At 45.7% G+C, this 26,120-nt stretch overlaps 2 protein-coding genes across 4 annotated transcripts in view; one reads left to right on the top strand and one right to left on the bottom strand.

Annotated features, from left to right (window-relative positions):
* Window positions 1-1,750: 1,750 nt before the first annotated feature.
* ARL11 (ADP ribosylation factor like GTPase 11) lies at window positions 1,751-25,478 on the bottom strand. Of its 2 annotated transcripts, XM_047865324.1 has the most exons (3): window positions 25,150-25,478; window positions 6,174-6,287; window positions 1,751-1,935 (listed from the first exon to the last, which is right to left on the bottom strand). In XM_047865324.1, the coding sequence occupies exons 1-3, from the start codon at window positions 25,445-25,447 to the stop codon at window positions 1,751-1,753; spliced, it is 597 nt and encodes a 198-aa protein (XP_047721280.1). In that variant the 5' UTR covers window positions 25,448-25,478. The 2 variants fall into 2 exon arrangements, with proteins under 2 accessions (XP_047721280.1, XP_047721290.1); XM_047865334.1 differs by lacking the exons at window positions 1,751-1,935; window positions 6,174-6,287 and adding an exon at window positions 23,449-24,338 and having other exon boundaries at window positions 25,150-25,473.
* RCBTB1 (RCC1 and BTB domain containing protein 1) overlaps window positions 6,156-26,120 on the top strand; it is a 96,189-nt gene continuing 76,224 nt past the window's right edge. For both annotated transcript variants that reach the window (XM_047865197.1, XM_047865206.1), the window contains exons 1-5: window positions 6,156-6,281; window positions 6,493-6,712; window positions 11,739-11,825; window positions 14,714-14,748; window positions 15,179-15,252. The gene's annotated coding sequence lies outside the window, so the exon portion shown is untranslated. The remainder of the gene's footprint in view (window positions 6,282-6,492; window positions 6,713-11,738; window positions 11,826-14,713; window positions 14,749-15,178; window positions 15,253-26,120) is intronic.

Genomic DNA, 26,120 nt, shown 5'->3' on the forward strand with positions numbered 1-26,120 from the left:
TCTCTCTGTCTCTCAAACATAAATAAACATTAAAAAAATTTTTCTTTTTAATTATTAAAATCCACGAACCTTTTCTTGTTTGTTATGGAAGCTAGAGTTTGAATCTAAGGATAAATCATATATAAAGAGAATAATTGGGCAAGGCTTGCATGAACAAGGTAAACTGTTGCTATCTTTAATTTTAGTTAAATGCCTGTGAGGTAACAGGGAGGGCCTGGCAGGCCTAAGCATAATGTGAGCTAACTGTGAGGCTTCTCCACCTACTGCCCTTTTAGAATCTCTACACCTTCCCTTCCCCCTTTCCATTGCTTGACACAGACCCCAGACCTAACAAAATCCATTTCCCATCGCCACTTCATTGTAGGAAACAAATCGCATCCATTAATTAATCTTAAGGTATCAATAATTGATCCTAGTGTGATGTATTACCCTTCCCAAATGTATTTGCATAAAAAATGTATTACACAACTGATACATTTTCATTGCTTGCTGAGAAATGGAAAATTCAGATAAGCAAAAAGAAAACAAACGTGCCCAGTATCATCAGGAAGAACCACTATTACAAATTTAGTTTCTGTTTCTCAAGCTCTTGTCTGTGCATGTATTAACATTTTGGGGAGACTTCAACCTTTGAAGTAGGGCATTCACACCCCTTCCTTCCTCTCTCTCCCTTGCCCTCAGCTGATCATCAAGAAGCAGCGGTCCTACGGAACCAGCTGTGGATAGTATTACAGAACATGGCCCCATTCTTGAGAAATCCATGCACTTACAGAGGTTGATAGGTAGCAGTTATCATTTATTTTTGGAAACTAGTTTCCGTTGATGCTTATGTTGACACAGATCAAGTTGACATCTTAAAATATTTGATTGGCCACATCCCAGCTCTTCAAGGGAGGGATCAACTGTGCTGAGCCTGCTGCAGTATTACGTCCTACGTGTTTAATCCCTTCCCTTCCAGAAGCCTTCCGCAGTCCCTTTAGAGTCAGAGGCAAAGACTGAATTCTTGCAGCCCTTGTCTGTGTCCCTTAAATGGCCCTGGGTGGCCTTGTATTGTTATTTTTGACATCCACCTTCACAACTGCACAGGGGCCTCGAGGCCACACTTAGAATCCTAGATTCTTGTACTGCTTAAGGGAGCCTTGGAGAGGTCCACCCAAGGAGGCTCAAGAGGGCTTAGATAACTGCCCAAGACCACATAGCTTTTAAGTGAGGTAGGACCCAGTGTTCTTTCTATTCCAGCAGTGTTAGACATATTCCCAGAGCTTATAAGTCATGAAGTTATTCAACTTTGCTTATTTTCTTATGATCTAAAAAACTTGGCCTAAAATGCTTTTCTGATCATCTGAGTCTATTCATTAAACTTGAGTCGTCTCTCAATTTCATTGTTTGGCTTTGTGTTTTGTATTGTCCTGTTAGTCCTTCTCACTGGTTGGACCAAGAGGTCAGGTGACAGCAATTAACTTATATAATGCAGTGTGTTTTTTAGGGAGAGGGGTGACAAAGTAGAGGACACTCGGGGGTCCCCACTTTTCCAAATTTGAGCAACACCACAGGATAGCACACTACTTGTTCCCTGCAAATGTGTTTGTTGATGATGCATTTCAGTAAAAAGTAAATTAAACATTTTGTTTGGCTTCTCATTTCTGATTCATGGTACTGTACTAACAGTAAAAGGCAAACAAATTTTTGGCATTTTTTTTATTACATTTTGGGGATTGGACTGATAGTGGTACCTGCAGACATGATCTCACTAGTGAGAACTTAAGAACTGGAAGCAAGACATGGGTGTCACTGGTGTCCCCATGAGCGCCCACGATTTAAACTGTCTTCGTAAATTCAGTGCCTGTCCCAGGACCGGACCACAAATATTCATGCTCCCTGTAACAGTGACATCTGGTGGCCCCAGAGTAATAGGACAGCAGTTGAGGCCGTGATCTGTGGATTTGGGGGAGATGAGTTTATTTTATGTCATATAGCTGCCACTCACCACAGGAGCTGCTCCCCTTTCCCTGGGAGCCCCTCCCCATGACACACTTCTCCCTGATCACCGCACATCCAGTTAGCACCTCTGGCCCAAGAACCCTTCAACATCATCCCCACTTCCTCGGGGCACCATCCTCCCAACTGAGCAGTGGACAAGCTAATGATAACAGCCTGCGTGGGAAGAAGTGCACTTAACCTGTGGGGCCTTGTCAGCTGCCATTGGTCGTGTTAGGCCGGGCCTGGCCTGGATTCTGGTGCTCGAGGACCTGTGATTTACTGCCTCCCTGGGCAGCAGGTGGCCAGGGTATTTTTAGTGTCTGGGGCCTTTAGCAGGTTTGGGTGGGGGTAGGAAGCAAAGGTGAGGCCTCGGGGATTCAGCTCTTCCAAGGTTTAAGTTCAAAGCCTCCCACTTGTGGGGTCTCTTCCTTAACTTCCTGTGGGCTTTCAGGCTCCTGGTACAGGGGTCTTCACTTCAGAAACCATGTATGTTTTCTTGTATGTCTTTGCCTTTTTCCTTTTCCTAGCCAGTCAGGAAGCGCGAGCTGGAGACCGCGATACCTTTGGGATGCCCGGGTTGTTTGGTGTCTAGGAAAGCGACTGGATATTATTAACGCCCTGAGTGCATACTCATTCCATTTCAAAGCACTTCTCCGTGCACTGTGTTATTGGATCCTCACGATGATCCCGTGAACTCTGTGGTCAGCAACTATCATCTATCTTCCTCGTACGGAAGAACCTGGTGGAGAAAGGTGAGCGATCACCTGATGTCACAGGACGTGCACACGGTGGAACCTGAAGCTGGGCTGTCCTGGCTTTGCCACCAGCCGTGCTGAGTTAGAACCCACTTGTGCTGCTCACCAGTGTCGGGATTCAGGGCAAGATGTTTAACTTCTCTCCTTATCCCCAAACTGAGAATCGTGGTCCTTGGCACATGCAGCTGTGAGGATGTCTAATAAAATACGCAATAAACTGTTCTCATCCAAATGAAAGCTCACACGGTCGGGAGCCTGGCTGGCCCAGTCGGCCAAGCATCTATCTTCGGCTCATGTTCTCACGGTTCGTGAGTTCAAGTACTGCTTGAGCTCAGGTGAGCTTGAGCCCTGCTTTGGGTGAGCCCTGGCTTTTCTCTCTCTCCCTCTCTCTCTCTCTCTCTCTCTGTCCCACTCCCCCCTCACTCAGTTGCGCCCTCTCTCTCAAAAAAAAAAAAAAAATTCTCACACATTTATTTGGCTTTGTATGTGTCCAGGGCCAGGCCCTAAATATATGACACTGCCGCTGCCCTCACACAAGAGACAATCTCCGAACCAACTATTAAACTCACCAGGTGCTCAAACCTGGGGCTTCCGAGCAGGCACATCAGAGAGAGAAACAAAGGTAAAAATGGAAAAGGCTGTGTGCCCAGATGCTTTGTCAATCGGACCCTCCGAACCTGGATTTGAGTTCCCTGGTACAACTATTTGGTGCTGCAAATGCTTTTGTGATGCCTTGTCCTTGGCATCTGTTTCCTTTCCAAGGAAACATTCTGTCTGCGCTTCAGGGAAGAGGGTGTTTTCACCAGCACTTGGATAGAATGGTATCAGCACCATGAGAGACCTGGAGAGACGGGAACAATGAAGTGACCGAGCTTTCTGCAGTGAGGGAGTGGGCGAGAGCTACGATCCAAGTCAATCCAAGTCGAGCTCTCCTGCATTTTACCTGGAGCAGCTGAGCTGGACCCCCTGGGCTTGTCCTCTCCACGGCTGCCCCAGCATCTCTGGAGCCCAGGCATGCCTCCGTGAGCCTCGAGGTCTCCAGCTGATGGGGAGGGGCTGCTGTCAGTGTGATCCTGGTGTTTCACACCATGGATCTGTGGGCCCACTGGGTTCCAGCCTCCCGGCTGGGTGCCTACATACCTTTTCACTGGATCACTCCCTGCTTTTCTTTGTTTAGTGAGCCATTTCCCTGGGGCGTGGGCAGAATCTGTCTCGAGCCTCAGCTCATTTGCCTGTTGACCCTGAAAGCCTAAGTAGACCTAGCCAGTGAAGAGGACCTTGGCGGTCAGTGGTGGTGTTGGTGCCGACATATAAGGAACCAGGTCCTTTCCCTGTGAGTACTGGCCCCCTGTTCCTTCCCGGCCCCCATGCTGAAAGTGGTTGTTGTCCATATCTCGCTAGTTCAATGTCATATTCTGTGTAGAAAGAGTTCCATGGTTGGGATCAGTCTCTAAGATTGGTGATTCCCATCATCATATTAAGAGCTCTGAGATGTCCTCTAGTGGAAAAACCTGTTTAATTTCATCAAACCCAGGATTTCCCAAGTTTGTTGGACCATGGAGGCCTCTTTTCAAGTCAACAGCACTTCCTGTCCTTCAGATTAGAGCTCCACAGAACCCACTTTGGGAAGCATAGCTACCTCCTGAGAGCTGTCAGCTGCCTTGACTCATGGCCGCATTCCACCCCAGATGGCATCTCCTAGGATACCGATCCCTCCCCAAAGTGGACCTGAGCTCATCCCATAATGAGCCAGCCCCAGTTGGCCCATCTCCCCAGTCCTAATCCCACTCAGCCCTGGCACTCTGCCACGTTCCTGTTTGCCTAATAGCCATCCTAAGGCAACAGGAGAGGAGAGAGGATTCTCCTGTGTCTTCCCATCTTCACTGTCCACTCAGATCGACACCCAGAGGGTGCAGTTCACCTTCGAGCTGGGATCCCATTGGAGAGTGAGCTGCTTGTTTTTCCTGCTTTCTTCCCTTCTGGTTCCTTATCCTGTGCTCCCTGACTTCTGCTTGGAATGCCCTGGGCCTGGCAGGAACCTTTTATTAGGTGAACAGGTCTCATACAGCTTCATTCCTGATTTGGAAGACTTTAGCCCTGGCTATCCTGGCTGGCAGTCTGAAAATGTCTTACTCCATTTTTGTTTTTTCTTAAATCCAAACCAGTTGTAGACCACAGCCCTCAAATATACCTGTCCTTCCTCTCTGGTTTTCCTCCTGTCCATAGTCCCACACAGGATTCTCACCACCCAGTCTCTCCCACCTGTCAGCCCTGGTCCAAGAAGAGCCAACACTGCTGCCTGGATGGGGATGCTTATTATGGGCCTGGGTGTGATTAGGTCCCAGCGGGTCCTGTCCAGCCAAGGTGCATTTCCCCCTCTGTTTCATGATGGTTTCTTCCTCTCTGCTTTGTGATCATCATACTGGAGCCTCTGCTTTGAGTCCATCCCAGGATCTCTGGCCTCTGAATTCCATTGCCTGCTCTTCGCCTCTTTCTAAAACCTGCTCTCAGCACACCATCTAATCCTTGCGTTCACGTTGGATCAACAAAACATCGCCAGGATGGGAAAGAGTTTTGTGGCCAGGGACACCCCAAGAACATGTGAAATTGGAAGACCAAGGAATGTCAGAATTTTAAAGTGCAATTTCACACAACTTAAAACTGAGAAGTAGCCAATGTCACTGTGCTCTCCCCCTCCACATCCAGGGAGGCATATTCCCTTGACATGACTGCATTTATGTTGGACTCTCTTGGGTTTAAAGGGTAAAGCATACGCTTAAGTAAGGTAGGATATCTTTGGCATCTGCCACACCTTTCTGAAGCTATAACTCCTTTCCTTAGCTCATAAATGATTTAAGCTGTTTTCCTGACTCATACTTGGAATACCATCCCTGAGCATTATTTTATAAGCTTGTGAAATCTTGATATAAAACAGTTCAGTGCCTGTGTTAGTCAGCTAGCGCCAAGGGGGTAAAAAAAAAAAAAAAAACAACCCACAAAAGTCTCCTCAGTTCAATGCAACAATAAGCATTTGTCTTCAGAGCTCTGTGTGTTGTCTGGGATTTGGCTGATCTGAATTGGGCTCAGCTGGTCAACTCTGCTCCGGCTGCAATGGCTGAGTGGCTCTGCCTCTCACATCAGGTCTCTGGACCACGTTGGTGGCTTTGCTCTACATGTCTCTCATCCTGTCCTCCTTAGCAGACTAACCAAAGCTTGTTCTTCTGATGGTGGCAGCAGAAGCAGAAGAGAGAAGTCCCAGTGTGCAAAGCACTTCCATCCCTGCTGTGTCACGTCTACTACCAGCCATTGGCCAAAGAAAGTCACATGGCCAAGCTCAAAGTCCCTGCGAAAGGACACTCCATCCATGATGAGGCTATAGTAAGGGAGTGGGTGGAGAAAGGAGTGAAGAACTGGGGCCGATAGTACCACCATGCTCACCTGTGGCACACAGGAAAGAGCTAAAGGGTTTCTTCTGACCATTGCTACAGCAGCATTTTGTTGCAGAGATGCTCCAGGGAACCCAGAAGTCCTGGGAAACTCTTGAAGGTAAGTCTGAAAGGAAAAAAAAAAGTGTGTGTGTGGGTGGGGGGAACAGCCCCGGTTGGCCCATCTTCCCAGTCCTAATTCCATTCAGCCCTGGCTTTCTGCTACATTCCTGTCTGCCTCGTAGCTGAGCCATCCTAGGGCAACAGGCGAGGAGAGAGGATTCTCCTGTGTCTTCACATCTTCACTGTCTAGTGATTGTTTTTCACAACAGTTCTCTCCTGGGAAGCTCTTCAAGATGCTCACAGGCTCCCTGAGCCAGAGAACCAGGACGCCACCCAGAGTGTTCCCGAGGAGTGTAGAGGGAGCAGGCAGCAGAAGGGCAACATGGCGACCAAGTAACTCTTCCATGGCTAAGGGTGGTGAACCTTTATGCTCTGACAAATGTGCACCAACGAAAGCACTGAGGGAGTGAGAGCCCCTGGAGCAGCCAGGTGAGGATCTGCCTTACCCAAGACAACAACTGTTTTAGCTGTGTGTTCTGATGTTTTCCCTGCTTTCTTCCCCCATGTTTCTGTTGCTGTTTCTTGATTTTTCAACTTTAGACACAACCTATATTTTTTCTTACCTTGGAAGATAAGAATTTAACTCTCTTGCACTGTCTCCCATTTCCACCCCCACACATATATCCCTTCCCCCGTATTCCCAATATAGATAGTTTGGTTCAATGAATAGTTGGTATGCACATTGTTGTGAATATGAAAAAAAAATTGTTCACAACTGGGCCATTTAATATACTATGGTTACATTTCTTTTCAGTGCAACCTTTTGATAATTGCCCTTCTTTGCATATTTGTTTGCTTGGTTTTCCACATACTTATCAATAAGACAACCTAAACTGTCAATACTGAAAACTTCACTGATACAATGAAGCATAAGGTCAACTGTTAGTTTCTTTTGTCTGATGGCTTGAAACAGCCTGCTGGGAACCATTCGTTCTCTTGCTTCCAGCTATACAGGTTGCTATGGACGCCTCTGCATAGCTGTTGTTCTGGAAACTCCTTTGCTACCCTCTAGTGTTGAATTCCATGCTACCTGCATCCTGTGTCTTCATTTTGGTCTGTCCTCTTGAGGGAGCACAACTACTCATAGCCTCCTGAGAAAAGGTTCTTGAGACCTTACTTGTCTGAAATGTCATTATTCCATCTGCATGATTGATTGATAGTTTGCTTAGGTATAACATTCTAGGTTGGCAATAATTTTCCCTCAGAATGTCTCTTTTCTTACTTTTTATTTTGAATTTAATTTTAGACTTTCAGAAATGTTGCAAAAACATTAGCATTCTATGTAATGCCTTTACCGAGCTTCCCCCCATGCTAACATCTAACATAGCCATGGTACAATGATAAAAACGAAGACATTAATTTGGATACACTAGTATTAAGTGAGTTACAGACTATGGATTTCATCAGTTTTCCCAATAATGTCATTTTATTTTTCCAGGGTCCATTCTAGGATCCCACATTACATCTAGTTGTGGAGTCTACTTAGTCTCTTCCAATCTGGAACAGTTCCTTAGTTTTACTTTGTCTTTCATGATCTTAACAGTTTTGAAGAATAGTGGTCAGTTATTTGGTAGAACATCCCACAATTTATATTTTTCTGATTTCTCATAATTAGACTGAGGTGACGGAATTTTGGCAAGAAATTTTTTTGCAAGTATGCCCTTCTTAGTGCATCCGATCAGGGGTGTGTGAAGGTGGTAAAACTTATTACTGACGATGTTAATATTGACCACTTGGCTATATGGTTTGGGCCAGTTTTCTCCACTGTAAGTGGAGATTTTTCTTTTCATAATTAATAAATATAGTGGTGGGCATAGTTTTTATTATTATTACTTTAATTTCATTATAGTTAACATACAATGCTACGTTAGTTTCAGGTGTACAATATAGTGATTCAGCATTTCGTTACATCACCCGGTGCTCATCACAAGTGCACTTCTTAATCCACATCATCTCTTTCATCCATCCCCCTCCCCCACCTTGTAACCATCTGTCTGTTCTTTATAGTTAAGGGTCTGTTTTTTTGGTTTATCTCTCTTTTTTACCTTTTGTTCATTTGTTTTGTTTCTTAAATTCCACATATGAGTGAAATTATATGGCATTTGTCTTTCTCTGACTGACTTATTTCACTTAGCATTATACTCTCTAGCTCCTTCCATGTTGTTGCAAATGGCAAGATTTCATTCATTTCTCTGAATGATATTCCACCACCTCTTCTTTATCCATTCATCTATTGATGAACACTTGGACTGCTTCCATTAATTTGGCTATTGTAAACAATGCTGTGATAAACATAGGGGTGCATATATCCTTTCAAATTAGTGTTTTCATATTCTTTGAGTAAATACTCGATAATGTGATTACTGGATCATATGGTGGCTCTATTTTTAATTTTTTGAGGAACCTCTGGTGAATATACTTTAAAACTATGCAGATATCCTGTTTATCTTCAAACTTTCACCCACTAATTTTAGCCTCAATTGGTGAATCTTGCCTACAACAATTATTACTATAATGTTCTTAATGGTAATTTTCTGTTTTCCTCCTTTTACATTTGTTCATGGAATTTTTGTAAGGTAGAGCTGTCCCTTCTCTTACATTTATTTAGTCATCCATTTATTCTTCACATCAGCATGGATTCATAGATATTTATTTTATTCTAGGGGATACAGTCCAGTTTCATTGCTAAAATTGCTCTTGGGTGCCTGAGTGGCTTAGTCAGTTAAGCATCTGACTCTCTCCCCTTTCTCTGCCCCTCTCCCTATCTCTCTCTCTCAAAATGAATACATACACATTTTAATTAATTAATTAATTTAATTGCTCTCAGAACTTTGAAGGCCTTGCTCCATTATCCTTTAAGATTTCAGTGTAGTTATTAAGAAGTTTAATGCTATTCTGGGGCACTGGGGTGGCTCAGTCGGTTAAGCATCTGACTTCGGCTTAGGTCATGATCTCATGGTTTGTGGGTTCAATCCCCGAGTCAGGCTCTGTGCTGACAGCTCAGAACCTGGAGCCTGCTCCGGATTCTGTGTCTCCCTCTGTCTCTACCCCTCCCCCACTCTCACTATGTCTCTCTCTCTCTCAAAAAAAAAAAAAATAAGCATTGGGCACCTGGGTGGCTCAGTCAGTTGAGCGACTAACTTCAGCTCAAGTCATGATCTCATGTGAGTTTGAGCCCCGTGTCAGGCTCTGTGCTGACAGCTCAGAGCCTGGAGCCTGCTTCTAATTCTGTCTCCCTCTCTCTCTGCCCCTCCCCCACTCATGCTCTCTTTTTCTCTCTCTGTCTCAGAAATAAATAAACACAAAAAATTTTTAAAAAAAAGCATTAAAAATTTTTTTTTTAAAAAGAAGTTTAATGCTATTCTGATTCTTGATCTATTGTATGTGACCTGTTTTTCTTTTTTAGGATGTTCTGAAATTTCCCAGTATTAAGTTTTTGTATTTATCTTTATAAAATGTATTTGTATTAGGCCCTCTATAGACCCTTTCAAGGTAGAAATTCATATGTTCTGGGAAATGTTCATGTTTTATATTTCTGATAATTCATCCCCCTTTACTTTTTTGTATTTCTGGCATACCCATTATTCTGATGCCAAACTTTTGGACTAGTTCTCTAGTATTCTTATGTTTTAATTTCCTGTTCTATATCCCTTATATTTTATTCTATTTTTTAGGGGATTTTTATTTCTACTTCATCTCCCAACTTTGTGTTAGATTTTTCCATGTAGATTCCAAGAACTCTTTCTTGTTATCTAAATATTTTTTATAGCAGTTTGCCTCATGGGTGTGATATCTATTCTTATTTCCAAGGACATACATATTTTTAAGTTCATCTTATTTTTAAGAGAGAGAGAAAGAGAGAGTGTGATCGGGGGAGGGACAGAGGAAGAGGGAGAGAGAGAATCCCAAACAGGCTCCGCACTGTCAGTGTGGAGTCTTACGCAGGGCTCAGTCTCATGAACTGTAAGATCATGAACTGAGCTGAAATCAAGAGTCAGTCACTTAACCAACTGAGCCACCCAGGTGCCCCGACTATTTCTAAGGATATTTATTGTTTGTGGGAAGTTTTCTTTTGTTTCCTGCAATGATCTCTTTTTCCTGAGTTACTTTTGTTTTGTCTCTCTCTTTCATGTTGGAGGCTCTTTGTCACAAGTTCTGTCAACCTTTATTGTCTGTTTTCATTTGAGTAATGCCTTGCCCAGGACATCCACACTGTGCCAGGCATTATCCATGGCCCTCGTGAAGGGCAAAGTGTGGCTTTACAGTAGACAGGTCTAGCAGTCCCTGCCTTCACCAAACTTGGCTTCACCACTAGTAAGATATGCAGATGTTATCTCCTGATGGGATGCAATATGAGGTGGAAAGCTTCACCTATAGGACTTGCCAAAAACACCTTATCTGAATGTATTCAGGCCTTTAGATCTAAATTCCAGTTGACAGCATTTACAAGAGATACAGGGACAAGTTAAATGATACCACAAGGAAACAATCAGGACCCTCCTTCAGTTAAGTGGCCTGGTCCCTTCAAAAAAGATAACACTGTGGGGCAAATAAAAGGAAGAGGACTGTTCTAGGAAGGAGAATAAAGAGACATAATAACCAAATGCAATGACATTCTAGGAACAATGGGGGAAATTTGAATATGGATTGAATATTAGAATATATTAGGGAATTATTTTAAATTTTCTTAAGCCTGACCATGGATTATATGTGGATTTTAATTATGTATGATGATGTCCTTATACTGAAATATGCAAGGGTGAAATATCATAATGTCTGCAGCTCATTTTCAAATGGTTCAGAGAAACAACGTATGTATACACTTCTACCTAAAGATACAGATAAAGCAAAGGGGCACTTGGGTGGCTCAGTCACTTAAGTGTCTGACTTCAGCTCAGGTCATGATCTCATGGTTCATGAGTTCAAGCCCCGCATCGGGCTCTGCACTGGCGTCGCGGTGCCTGCTTGGGATTCTCTCTCTCCCTGTCTCTCTCTGCCCCATCCACTGATCATGCTCTCTCTCTCTCAAACATGAATAAACATTTATTAAAAAAAAAATAAAGATAAAGCAAATATGTTAAGATGCTAACTATTGTAGAACTTAAGAGGTAGGTATATGGGTGTTCATTATATTTGGAAATATAATGAATAATTCCATAATAAAATGGAGGTGGAAAAAAAAGAAGATACCAAAAAGCTGCTAGAAGCTTGTGCGAACCCTGGGTCTATGGGCAGGGCCCATCATTTGGTGAGCCCACTGTTTCATCAGAGGACCTTCAAATGTCAATGTCATGTTCCTTCTCTCTAGTTCTGTCTAGAACTCCTACAGAGCCCCCAGTCCCTGCCTGGGGTGTGTAAACCTCACTGCCAGCACATGGGAATTAAATGGGGAAAGGATCTGCGCAGTCTCACCAGTCAATTCACAATCTTTCACTGACTTCTCCTGTTTTCATAGGTGTCTCACACCATCCTCAACTGGGTAATGCCTCCAGAAAATAAACCAACGGCATCCTACCAGGGAGCACAGGGACAGTTGCCTGGCGTGAGTAAAATAGTGAAGGAGTCTGAGGGTCTGTCTCTGCATATGGGCTTCCCAGCAATTCCGTTTTCAGCCCCATTTTGAAGCTCCCTGGTATTTCAGGTCTGGAGATCGCTTGGGGTTTGGTGCAGCTAATCACTTGCTAATCACTGTGAGGCTATAGAGCGTGGTCTCTGGGCCACACCTCTGCAGCTTCTGCTGTGTGACCTGGGCAAGTTATCTAACCCGTCTGTGCTTCATCTCCAAAATCAGGGCAAAAATTCTAGCATTGTTGGGGGATTATATGACTTAATGCACCTTCAACACTTAGACTAGAGCTTAGCACAGAGGAAGTCCTTTGAGCTACACACACACACCCCAAAGCCCAGCCAACTTAGGTTTCCACTTTGTCTGGTCTATGAGATCACTTTCCATCTTCCATAATAGTATTGCTATCTCAAGCCTGCTACCCTCTCTTCCGTTTTCTTCGTCCTTGTGGGGTTTGGCCTTTTTTTTTTTCTTTCTTTTTTTTTAATCCCTTTGCCCTCCTGCTGATGAGGTTTGGGCGGATAGTAGAGTTACATGTATGTTGTATTTCAAAACCTTAAACCACAAGTCTCCACAGCTTTCTTTCTTTGTCCCTGCTAATGACCCCCTTAAGGTAGTATATTAATCATATTCTAGGCTGAATTCACTGGAGTGTTTCAAGCAGAGCCTGGGGAGTGAGTGTCCAGGCTTTTCAATCAGGTCTGGAACTAGCTCTTAATGTTAATCTAGAAAATGGCTGAGAAGTGCCCCAAGATGAATCTACTGGTTGAACTCCTTTCTGAAATCTGAGTCATCACCACTGGCTGAGGGGAAGGAAGGGCTCGTGGCATGACAGGCCACCTCAAAGCTTGTGTAAGAACCTTGTGACCCACGGCTGTGTCAGAACAAAAACAACCAGCGGTCTTCTCACCCCCACAGCCCAGAGCTCTTGATTCCTAGGGATCATCTGATCCCCGGAGAACTTAATCTCATCCCTAAGTGGTAGAAGGGTGGATCTTTGTGAATGTCTTACTTGAAGAGTTTGGAATGCTGGTTTAAAAGAATGAACTCCCTCCCCAGCTAAGATCAGGCCCATGGAATTCTGTGAGCTTCAGTTCTTCCACCTGGGTCATGGTGTTGGCTGCACTTGGAGAAGCCCTGCTCAAAGTGCAGGATACAACTGAAGAAAAAGTGGCTTTTCCAATTAAAGAATGACGCTACCTTCTGGCTACTTGTCTCTTTTACTTTAGCACACTCTACTGACAGAAGTTAAAGCGCTTGGACTACTTATTTTCCATTTTCCATCCCCCACCCTTGTCTACTCTGCTCTACACCCTGGGAGGCCAACCTCTGATGGAGAGCATGGGAGGGTGGAAGGAAGGAGAATCCAGATTGTTAATCCCCTGCTCACTCCCCATTCCAGAGGGGTCTTCCCAGGCTAACCAGTCAGCTCTCCACTCCTGGGCTCAGGGCCATCTTTTCTAAGTAAGAAAAGTGAGGAGGTGGCAGTCCCACACACCCAGACCTTCCCTCGGGGGCCTTCTTTCTGCACACAGTAGGTCCTTGCTGTGGGAACAATGAGAGGCATGTGGCCCACATTCACATGGCCTCAAGCAAAGTTGTGAAGTTCCAGCTTTTTCCTTTCTGGGAGCACTTCTTATGTTTTTCAACTGTTCTCAACTTTAAGCTTTGCTTTCTTAGCAAAACCTCTCCTGCAAAGATCTTGAGAATTCATTCCCATTAAAGTGCAGATAACTAACTATCCTTGCTGCCCTTCTTCTGGTAAATTTTCTTTTAGAAACTAAGTCCAAAGGATGAATCTGTAAACGTAGAATTTCAAAGAGAAGTGGAATTGAGTGTGGGATTCAATCTCCAGTCTTCTGAAATCATTCCTATGCGTTCAACCTACTAGTCTTTATAAGAGGAGGGTGTATTTAAATGTGGTGAACAAAGCATAATGCATAAACTTGTTCAATAACTATGTTGTACACCTGAAACTAATGTAGCATTGTGTGTCAGCTATACTCAAGTAATAAAAAAGTAAAGTGCATGGAGGAGATACTAATTGTAGGCTTCCAGTGCTCATAGTGAAAGTGCTCTGGGCCAGGAAGGGGCAGAAGAGAAGCACTGAAATAGAGATGTTAGTAGATGTGGTAAGAAGGCAGATGGAGGCTAAGTGTCCAGAGTTTCAGAATTCAGAAGAGCTATCTTGCTGTCTTTTGACCTCAGTCCCATTCCTTCCCCCCACCCCCCAGCCACTCTCTCACCAGCAGTGACACCCTCTTTACTCCAGAACAAGTCTGGGTCTGGAAAATCCTAAGGGTGGCAGAAGGGATCTGCAAGAAAAGTCTGGGCCCCCAGAACTCTGTGTTTCATATGCATTTTAGCATGACTTCATTGTTATCCCACATCGAAAGCTAGACTACATGTTAGAGGCCAGGGACCACGTGTCTCCTTCGTCCTGTAGCTCTTGTACATAGTTCAGTGTTTTGCACATAGTGGGTGCTCAAGAGATGCGAGTTGACTACATGGACGCATTACCACACTGAATTCTCACAAGAACTTTGTGAGGTACCCCCTATTATCATTCCCATTCTGTAGATGAGGCAGCTGGAACTTCATTGGGTTAAAAAATCTGCCCCAGGTTACGCAGTTGGTGAGGCACAGAGCTGGTGTACTAGTCAGTTCTGACTGACTTTATGGCCAGACTCCAAGCCAGCGCACTTGACTGCATTTAGACAATACCGATTTGAGCAAAGTGGAGGGGGGTGGGCGAGGTGCTGTAGCTCCATCCTGGTAGTGATTCTCTCATGGAAGAATTTTTGTAACCCTGAAAATCTTTATGTACATTTCTTTATATTCTTTATATTTTCCCTCCTGGTTAGGTTAACATTTAATGAAGTTTGTGGAATTCAAAAAGGTAGGTAAAAATGGCAAAATGGCATAGTGTCAATGTTCATAATCTGGAGATAATTTATAATCATGATGCCTCCTTTTATTTGAAGAATTGGAAATGCTTTTATGAGAATTAATTTGTTTAGATTTGTGATTTCATGCTTGAAGTAGGTTGCAAAAATATCCACATGGATGTTTCCAGGCTCCAAATTGTGGTGGGGGTGGGGGGAGGGGGGTCAGGGGAGGGAGAAGGATTCATTATGAGGTCCTAGCTTGAAATCTGAGGCAGAACAATGCCATTTCTTCATGGAAAAGTTTTAAATACTTATGCTCTGTAGCTACATAGCCAAATTTCCTTGGGGGTGAATGTGTCAGAGGAGTGGAAATCAAGACAATGAGGTAAAAATGAAAGACTCCTTTTTTTTCCTTTCTAAAATTATTTTGTTTTTCCTCAGCTGCTGCTTTTACGAGCCGTGTGGGAAAGGGATGCAGGGGTCACGCTTCACCACACCAAGAAATCCTTCTCTCAGTAAGTTGAAGGCAGTCACAGGTTTCCATGATCTTGTGAGAGGAGAATGCCATGGGTCATACTGAACTCATGTTCCTCGTTCCTAATTAAGTGTCCTCTAGAAACCTTCTAGCATGCATTCTGGTTGATTACCCCTTACCAATGTGATTGTACTCATCATGGGTACAACCAGAAGTTCACAGAGCCAAACCAATGGGAGCTGTTGGGGAAATATAATTAAAATCAAATCTCCTGCCAACCCAGAAAACCTCTCCACAAAGGTAGTAGAGAAAGAAAACAGTTTTCATTTTTAAAAAAAGGTTTTTTAATGTTTATTTTTGAGGGAGAGAGACAGACAGAATGCGAGTGGTGGAGGGGGTAGAGAGAGAGGGAGACACAGAATCTGAAGCAGGCTCCAGGCTCTGAACTGTCAGCACAGAGCCCGACGCGGGGCTGGAACTCACGGACTGCAAGACCATGACCTGAGGAGAAGTCAGATGCTTAACCAACTGAGCCACCCGGGCACCCTAAGAAAACAGTTTTCTTACTGAATAAGCATTCAACCAGAATGTGATGTGCATCATAGGCAATTGGCTAGAGAGTGCAAAGACAAGAAGGAATCTCACTCTTTTAGATGGCTAGGCAGTCACACAACCTATTACCGACATAATAACCAGTCCTCAAGTTAGAGGACTTAACAGCACCATTTGTCACTCAAGGTTCATCCTAGATTTACCTGGTAATTGGGGTCACCATCTGTTAGGTAATTGACTTTAACCTAAAGAGAAACAAACTTCTCAGATCTTTATGACAGGAGGTGGTTTTGCAACTTTGAGGGAGGCACCTGCCCAGTTAGGCTCCTACCCTCCTACAGAGACTGAGAGATAGGCCCCGTCTCCCTTGATGATAGCATTTCAAAGGGATTGGTCCCAGATCATGGAGAAAGACATTCCTGAGTCCTAAAGCTGGCAACAGCCTTAGCTTTTTAAAAGGATTTACATACATTTCACAGGGCACCTGGGTGGCTCAGTCAGTTAAGCGTCTGCTCAGGTCATGATCTCGTAGGTTCAAAACTCGTGTTGGGCTTTGTGCTGACAGCTCAGAACCTGGAGCCTACTTTCGATTCTGTGTCTCCCTGTCTCTTTTACCCTCCCCTGTTCACGCTCTCTCTCTCGCTCTCAAAAATAAATAAACATTAATAAAAATTTTTGAAAAGGAGTTACATACATTTCAAAGAGATGGAGGAAAGAACTTACGAATTGTCTGAAGTAAATGCTCTAAGAAAAGGGATGCAGGGAGACATCTCTTATTTTCAACAGGGACAGTTAAGCTTCCTATTTTGAATTTGTATTTGCCCTCACAGGCAGCATAGGTTGGCCTCTCTACCTCCTGTTCATTCAGGGACTCTCCCATCTTGTGCCAGGCTCTGCAGAAAGAGGCACACGCTCATCATTCATAGCTCATTCATAGCTCATCGTTCCTATTTGACTTCCATCTGTCTGAAGGCTGGGCCTGGGGCTTCTGGAAGGGAGTCCCCCACCCCCATTCTCCACTCACTCTGCCGAGTTGTGTCATTTTGGTTCTGAGGAAGGTGCAAGTCTTGTGTGAGGGGACCTCACCACCCCACCTGAGGTTGGGGCAGGGACACTTGAAGTGTCGATGTGTGTTTTAAATCCTTGAGGACAAGAAGGAAAGACAGGGTCCTGGATCACCCACATGCGGGGCATGGGTGCCTGGTCCACACTGAGGTCCCCACAACTACCCCACCTCAGCAGTAGGAGGCACATGTCGTAGACCAGTGAGGACGGACCACTGAAAACCACAACGTAGCAGAACCGAGTCAAAACCAAAGCCTGCAGCTCAACTTGGCAAAGGATGGATTCTGACCAAGGGAGGAAGGAGAAAACCTTTCCAAATCAGTGAGCCAGAAAGGGAGAAACTCAGCCTCACGTTCAGATGGGTAAGCAGCTCTCCAAACTAGAACAGTTCTCCCTGTACACAGTGTTACAGAAAGAGAAAGACCAGAGTCATTTTAATATAAGAAAATAGACACCTGCTGTTCTGCATGTAGAGCTACATCCGCTGGCACACGTTCCTGCTCCTTCACTCGCTCTTGGGGACTAGTGGGAGGCTGACGGATCTGAAAAGTGTGGGGCAATTGGAACAGGCCAAACACCTCTCAGGTAAGGACAGCACCATTAAAAATAAAACAAAACATATATATGTGTATATATATATATATATATATATATATATGTAATGAATATGTATGTGTATCTCTGAGCAGAAGAGCAGGAGGGAAAACCTTCCACCTGCCCCCCTGCCTCCCGCTTCTGTGGCCCTGGAGGGCACTGGCCTGTCTCAGGCAGGGAAGCAAGGGCTGAGGCTCCCCTCCTGACTACTGACTGCCCTACTTTTCAGTTGCCAGTAAGAAAGGGAGTGTAATTCCCAGTAGTAAGGGCTCTCCTGGACCTAGTGTCACTTTTGCTTCTGGACAGGCAAGACTATCTCCCCCATGGTCCTCAGGGAAGGCCCTGAGAAAGGATGGAGTCCCACCCTCCCTCCAGCACCACCAGTGTTAACAGGTGGAAGCAGAAGGAAGGATGGGCGCCCCCTGGCACCCTCCTTTCAGGCACTGGCTCTGGGCGCCATGGCTGCTCTCAACGGCTGCCTTCGGGGGCTTGGCCTCTCCCGAGGTCCCCTAGCACACCCTGCTACGTCCTCACTTAGCCTTCTGTCTCCTGCTAGGACTAAAATGCAGATGTTTCTGAGCATGACATGTTCCAGAAACAGCACAGATGACTTTTTCCTGTTGTTTGTACTACAGAGGATGCCTGACGTGCAGGTTTGTCCTGGCGTTTTGGCTCCCGAGCTGATGAACCTCTTGGAGCTCTCATTTTGGGGATTTCATTCTGGACAGTTCAGAGGGCCTGAGGACTCCCTGCCAGCTCATCTAGTTCAGTAGCTTCAGTCAGCTATTCATTTCTCACCCAGATGCTTAATGAGCAGCCCTCAGTACCTAATATCATTACAGGCTTCCAAGAGGATCAAAGGCTGTAAGGCATCCCCTGATCTCTAGGAACTTAGACCATACTTGTGGAGGCCACATGCCCACACATGGAACAGCCCCACTTCAGGCACTGAGAAGGGGGTCAGCACCATGAGAGTTCAGGAAGGGGGATGAACATGGGCTGAGGTATCCAGGCAGAGCTTCCTGCAGAGGTGGGACCTGAGGGTCCTCAAAATCATGGGCAAGGTTCAAACAGGAAGACATCCTATGCCTAAAAAACAGCAGGGGTTTGGGAGGCTTCCCTAAGGTTGTGTGACCCTGCAGGACCCTGCCACGCTAGCATCCCTCATGTAAGTACAAGGACCGCCCGTTGACACGGAAACTTGAAGGGCTGGAGAACAGCCCTTCATACAGAGGGGCATCGGAAAGCCAAGGAAGGTGCTGCGGGACCCTGCGTCCTGTGGGATTCCCATGCTCACGTGAGGCGAACGTCTCAGAAGCTGGTGAGGTAGAAGGCCGGCAGAACTGCCCTTGGACTCTGAGGCTCTCAACCTCACCTTCCGGCCAGAGGATTGTATAGTGAACATCCCAGAACTCACCTGCTGGGCAATCGTCTGTGACATTCCTTCCTTCCAAGCAGAGACCAGCAGGGAGTTACGGTCAACGCTACCTGGGCATGGTTCTTAACGATATTTTGCTTTGTTATCCTTCTTCCCAAATCTTATCCAAGGTGGGGTGATGAGAGGAGTTCTCCTGGGGCTTGTTAAGAGCACATCTGCCTTCAAGGATTTGGGACTCTCAGCATGTACCACCTGATGGCCCCTTGTCCACTCTTTTTGATCTAAGCAGGGAACATACACTTGGAGCTGGACAAGAGCATGGTGCGCCCTGGTGTCAGAAAGGAGACTGGTGATTGTCAAGAGAAGAGAGACAAATGCCATAGTCTGATGGCCGCTGTGGTGACGGGATGTCTGCACCAACAGGGCCAAGCATGTGCGTGTCAGGCAAAAGAACCCCGGTCTCCCTCTGTAACTTGCCTTCCTGCCTCAGAATCCTGTCTCCACCCAAAGTCAGCTACCCAAGCTATTTTCCTAAGTGCAGATCTCCCTGCCATATATCAAAACAGTTCAGGAGACAGTTCATGGCTGATGGACATTTGCCCATTACAGAGATACAGTAATGTTGGGTAAACTATTACCAAAACCATTGTATTTTAACACACACTGTCCTTGAACAAAAGAAGGGATATCCTCAAGTGGCAGAAATGAAGACAAATCACAGCCAAAGCAGTTAAGTGTAAGCTCGGAGCCTGGAGTCCATGGAGATATGAAGGAAGCCGAGTTTAGGCTCTAGGAACTGGGCTAGTTGTAACACCTACATGGGAACAGGAGGTATGGCCTTAGGCTTGCTTGGAAAAGAGAAAATGTTGATCTGAGCTCAGTAGAAAAGCAACATTATCAAAGAGACACCCCTTCCTTAAAAGGAGATTGGGAAATGCTACCCACTAAAAGAAGTATGAGGAAGCAAATGATCTATCTTGGGACAGGAGTACGAAAAGAAAGAAAGAAAGAAAGAAAGAAAGAAAGAAAGAAAGAAAGAAAGAAGAAAGAAGTAAAGAAAAGGAAGGAAGGAAGGAAGGAAGAAAGAAAAAGAGAAAAAGAGGGGCAGCTGGGTGGCTCAGTCGGTTGAATGGTTGAATGTCTGACTTCGGCTCAGGTCATGATCTCACAGTTTGTGAGTTTGAGCCCCGCGTCCGGCTCTGTGCTGACAGCTTGGAGCCTGGAGCCTGCTTTGGATTCTTTGTCTCCCTCTCTCTCTGCCCCTTCCCCGTTCATGCTCTGTCTCTCTCTCTCTCTCTCTCTCTCTCTCTCTCTCTCTCTCAAAAATAAATGAACATTAAAAAAATTAAAAAAAAAAAAAAGAAAGAAAAAGAAGAAAGAGAGAAAGAAGAAAGAAGGAGTCACCTGTCAGAAATTGAATCACTAGGGCCTATGCCATGCATGGGCACAGAATCCAGATCGATGCCACCCATGAGGCCCATGGGCCCCGAAGCAGAGAAACTAACATAATGTTTGACCTTAAACAGGTGAAACCTCCAGGAGCCTAGTAGATACTAAGGTGAAACCACTCTGTGTAGAAACACTGTCACAACCCAGGGCACATGGGAGTCACACAGGAAAAACAAATCCTCCCGAAGATGAGCTCACAATACAAAGTGACAAATCACATGAGGAAAGGAGGCTCTGTGCGTGGGAACCAGCAAATGCATCCAGCAGGGCATTCACCATCTCAAGGACTGTAGGTCATAGAACCATCTGGAAGAAACTATAAACACATCCACACCCAGTGCTTCAAGAGTAGAACCCAGCAGTTCTGGCCCCATCCCAACTTGTTCCTCTTGTGTCCATCTTCTCAGATCATTCGGATCCCTCCTATCACATACACTCAACATCTTGAGCCGTTTTCAAATTCTTCTCTCAGCTTTTACCCTTAAAACTGGCTTTCAATTTCCCATCTCTTTCCCTCCTCCCCAGTGTTACTGTGAAGGCCACCTAGCGGGTCTTCCTGCCTGCCTGCCTCCAGTGTCTCCCTTCTGTTTATTCCACCGTCACACTGCCACTAAGTTTTCTTCCTAAATGGCAAGTCCAGCGGTTTCACTTCCCTGAGCCAGATTACAAAAGTCCAGATCATGGGGCGCCTGGGTGGCGCAGTCGGTTAAGCGTCCGACTTCAGCCAGGTCACGATCTCTCGGTCCGGGAGTTTGAGCCCCGCGTCAGGCTCTGGGCTGATGGCTCGGAGCCTGGAGCCTGTTTCCGATTCTGTGTCTCCCTCTCTCTCTACCCCTCCCCCGTTCATGCTCTGTCTCTCTCTGTCCCAAAAATAAATAAACATTGAAAAAAAAATTAAAAAAAAAAAAAAAGTCCAGATCTTCCCCAACTTGGACTTGAGTTGTTTCCAGTTTTGTTTCCTATTATAATACACCCACCCCTCACTCCAGCCTCCTGCTTGGGCCACTCCAGCTTACTTGTTCTTCCTTCACTCCCCCTTACGCCTCCAAGCAGTCTCCTCCCTTTGACTAGGCTGCTCCTCTCGTAAATCTGCTGAAGGTCAACCTTGGCTTAAACCTTCTAGAAACATGTCCTGGAAGAACACAAGTATCATTTGAGCTAGACTTATCTGGTTTCAAATTCCAGATCTGTCACTTAATAGCTCTGTGCCTCAAGCAAGTCGCAACCTCTCCCAACCTCAGTCTCTAATTATGCCAAATGAGAATGATACCTACTTTGCAGAGTTGAGAGAATGTCAGATAATCTATGGAAAGCCCCGAGCACAGAACTTGGCCCCAGTGAGTGCTCAATCAACAGTTGCTGAATTGAGACTCTATCTGCATTTTTATGGGAGTTTTGTCTTATTGCTTTCTTAGCCAGAGCTCCATGAGGGCCAAGGCCTTGTCCAATCTGTCTTTGCATCTTTGCACTTTCCTGTGTCTGACACAGGAAAACCGTCTACTGACAAGTACTGGAAAGAACTCGGCATGACTAACCTGATGTTAGAAGGGAAGAATTTGAGTAGGAGGACCGGGTGGATCTCAGATGTTGGATGGGTATTGAGGGCCCGTTTATACTGCGTCACTCCAGACAGGGAGCTATAAGGAGCATAGTTGTAGCCCAGGGTAGCTCCAACACGTAGAGCTGTTTAACATGAGAGCACGTGTCAAATATAAGCTGCTGGCCGTTAAAAACTCAGATTATAGGGGTGCCTGGGTGGCTCAGGCGGTTAAGCGTCCGACTTCAGCTCAGGTCATGATCTCACGGTTTGTGAGTTCGAGCCCCATGTCTGGCTCTGTGCTGACAGCTTAGAGCCTGAAGCCTGCTTTGGTTTCTATGTCTCCCTCTCTCTCTCTCTGCCCTCCCCTTCTTACGCTCTCTCTCTCTCTCTCTCTCAAAAAATAATAAATAAAACATTAAAAAAAACCCCTCAGATTATAGAAAGTATTCCTGGGTTGGATGATGGATAAGACCAGATCAGTGATTCTTAACTTTTATGAGTCACAAAATGGATCTTCTTCCCCACCCCCCCCCCCCAAAACAGGTTCCAAGCATAATATTTTGCAAATAATTTCAGGAGCTTTGTGGTTCCTAGGTTAAGATCACCTGAAAACCCTTGTAGGATGCTGTGTTCAACTTTCTTTTTTACTATTAATAATGAGAAAGAAGCATTTCTGTTGCATGTGTTTTCAAAATTCACACTTGACATCTAAAGGGCCTGGCTCATAACTAAAAACTCAGTGCCTTTTGTCCAAATTCAATGTTCTATACATTTTTTTAAATTAAATGAATGAATTAATGAAATCTTTGATTAATCTGATCTTTAAGGGAAAATGTGTGCTGTAAGAAGAAAAGAAGGAAAAAAAAGACAAAAATGAAACACTTTAGACAAAGACCAATATAGGATGATAAAAGGTAGAGAAGAGGGGCACGTGGGTGGCTCAGTTGGTTAAGTGACTGACTCCTGATTTTGGTTCAGATCATGATCTCATGGTTTGTGGGTTTGAACCCTGTGTCAGTCTCCACACTGACAGTGTGGAGCCTGCTTAGGATTCTGTCTCTCCTTCTCTCTCTGCCCCTCCTCTGCCCTCTCTCTCTCTCTCTCTCTCTTTCTCAAAATAAATAAAAAAACTTTAAAAAAAAAAAAAAGGTAGAGAAGAATTAATCAGCATCAGAGAAAAGGATAAATTTTGGAAGGTCTTAACTCCAGCCTCTTGCCCAGGGCTCAGTGCCCCTGTGAACTTCTAAACCCAAGACTCTGTGGGGGCAGAGTCGCCTACTCAATTCTGCTGGTCCTGGCTGCTGGCACTCAGAGTGATCTCGGCATATACCCAGAGGCTCCCAGGGAAAAATCACTCATAAGATTGTGACCATGTCCAGAAGATATTCTAATCTGATTTTGAAACCTCGTTCCCTCTGTGAATTTAGATCTTAATTACCATGCAACCATTCATTGTTCTATTACTACAATTGCTCGGTTCACCCTTGGTCATGAGTTATTAAATGAAGTGTGTGGAGGCATTTTTTGCCCCTTAGGGTATTATTATTCAAAGAAGAGTTGATTTTCTTATTTTTTCTTTGTAATTAAAAAAAATTTTTTAATGTTTATTTTTGAGATGAGTATGAGCAGGGGAGGGGCAGAGAGAGGGAGAAACAGAATCTGAAGCAGGGTCCGGGCTCTGAGCTGTCAGCACGGAGCCTGACATGGGCTTGGACCCACAAACCATGAGATCATGACCTGAGCTGAAGTTGGACGCTCAACCAAGCCACCCAGGTGCCCCATAGTTGATTTTCAACATAAACACTAGTGACAACAAGCTTCAAGAGGAAAATATCCTGTCCAAGCACAGAAGGACTTCTCTGATAAACTGAGCTTAAGATTCTTAAGGCCCAGCTGATTCTTTCAGGTCGTATCAGCGAAGATATGCTGCTGTGCCCAGATCGCGTCTTCCTGCTCTCCCCACTCCCTGCCCCGCCTGTGCTCACGTAGACACACAGTGGCTGCGGGATTTCAGGAGGCTCCTCAGGCTCTGTAGGGCCTCTGGCAGCCCAGCGCCAGTGAGGGCACTGCAGGCCCGAAGCTCCCAGCTGCGGTCCTGGAACCTCTCCAGGCCCAACCTCTCTCGGATCTCCAGCAGCGGCAGGGCATCTGGCGCCTCCTGCTTGTTGGCCAGCACCAAGAAAGGGACACTGGCCATATGTGGGTTGTCCAGGACTTCCATGAGCTCAGCCACTGCCTCGGGTAAGCGGGCTTCATCGGTGCTATCCAGCACATACACGAGGACATCCGTGCCTTCCAGGTGGTCCTTCCAGCTGGCCCGGAGCTGGGTCTGCCCCCCCACATCCCAGAGAGTCAGAGACACGTGCCCCGGTGCTTCCAGAGGCTCCACGTTGAAACCAACAGTGGGCAGGGTCTCCACCATCTGGTGGCCCTTCAGTTTGTACAGGAGCGTGGTCTTGCCTGCTGAGTCGAGGCCTATCATCACCACCTGGGCCTCTGCCTTGTGATCTCGGGAATTCACAGAACCCATGGTGGCCACTGCTAACCCCTAGGGGAGAAAGGCCAGGTGCGCACATAAGCCAGTCTTTTCTGAGGGAACACACATGCATCCAGGCAAATGGAAGAAGAAGCTCTACTCCAAAAGTAGGAAGTGTTTATACAAGGTCAGGTTTCAAACACAGGCCTGGGCTCTGAAAGGGCCAGGAAGTAAGGGCATATGAGTCACCATGAGCTGACCTATCTCGGGAAGGTGGGGAGGGAGCTGAGTCAGAGAAGAGGGTAGGGCCCCTGGAAGACTCCGAATGCGGGCTCACTTTCCTTGGTAGTTAAAGCAAAGAGGCAAAAGGAAGTTCTAGTTAGACATAACCTAGTTCAATAGAAATGACCAAAAGATGGCTTCAGCTCTTGCTCGTCTGTGGCTTCCAGACTCTACTTCCCTCCTGTAAGCCTAAACCCTGAAACGGAAGCTAGCTTGAGTTCAGTGCACGCAGTGAAGAGTCCAATCGGCTCATACAAGCTTCTGCCTCTGGAACTCTCCTCAGGACCAGCACCGTGCCCGGTAAACAGTGGCTATTTATAAATACTGTCGCCTGGGGACAAATTTACAAGTTGGGGCAAAGTGGTTTCCTCCATTGCCTCATCAAGGTAAATTACCTCTAGAGCACGACTCACGTTCCTCAAGAATCCGTTTCTAAAACCAAGACCTGTTCCCGACTTAGGGGAAACCTGGCTGGGACAGGGGAAGGGACATCTGTCCCCCAGGGGTATATTCGGGCTGCCCCTTCAGGAAAATGAGACAGGTTCTGTTCCTTCCTTATGCCGGAGTGGGGGGTGGGGGGTACAAGGAAAATGAAAGTTACCTCTGTTACTAGACTGTGGCTGAAAAAGCTCCTCCTCTGTGGCCGTCTGCCCGCATCCAGCTGCAGCTGCTCTGTCCTCGTCCTGTTGTGTCCCGAGAGTGAGATGTGAAGGAAATGCAGTGACCGTTGCTGGTTCTCCTTTCCCACTTCCTTTCCCAGGTGGTCGGGGGCGGGGCAGGCTCATCAGCCCCTCCCTTAGTCCCCCCTGGACTCCCCTGGCGGTCCTGGTGGGGACGTGCCACAGAGATGTCCCCAGTTCCTCAGCTCTTGATAGAGCAAACTCTAACACCAACCCCATTTCTTAGCTCAGAACACATGCCTTGATGTTTTTTTCTGGAGCCTGGAGGGTTTTTTTGTTTGTTTGTTTTTTTACCATTTATTTATTTTTGAGAGAGAGACAGAGACAGAGCACGAGTGCGGGAGGGGCAGAGAGAGAGGGAGACACAGAATCCAAAGCAGGCTCCAGGCTCTGAACTGTCAGCACAGAGCCCCATGCGGGGCTGGAACTCGAGAACAGCCAGATCATGAACTGAGCCGAAGTCAGAGACTTAACCGACTGAGCCACCCAGGCGCCCCTGGAAAACATAATTTTTAAAACATTGGCCAATCAGAAGCCATTGATTCTTTCTGTAACTCTCTAATTTGCATCTGCAGTTGCAGTGCTCTGGCTCTTGTAACAGGTAGCATTTGTGCTTTCTGCCTTCCCACGCGTTTCATTAAAAAGTCAAGAAGCAAATTAGGAGCTATGACTCTCCCATTTTACAAATAAAGAACAAGGCTCAGAGTAAATGATTTACTTGAGATCTTGCTGGGATTTATTCATCTCTTCCTCTTTCATGGTGCCTGCTACCCACTGAGAAAGTGCTTTGCAAAGAGCAAACATCCTGTTGTAATTGTAGGGTATTTTAACAGGAGGAAGTGGTTAGGAAAAGTCAGAAACACGGAGTGTATTATGTACACCACTGTGTTAT

This window comes from Prionailurus viverrinus, chromosome A1, assembly GCF_022837055.1.
Source record: "Prionailurus viverrinus isolate Anna chromosome A1, UM_Priviv_1.0, whole genome shotgun sequence".
In the NCBI taxonomy this organism is placed as follows: Eukaryota; Metazoa; Chordata; class Mammalia; order Carnivora; family Felidae; genus Prionailurus; species Prionailurus viverrinus.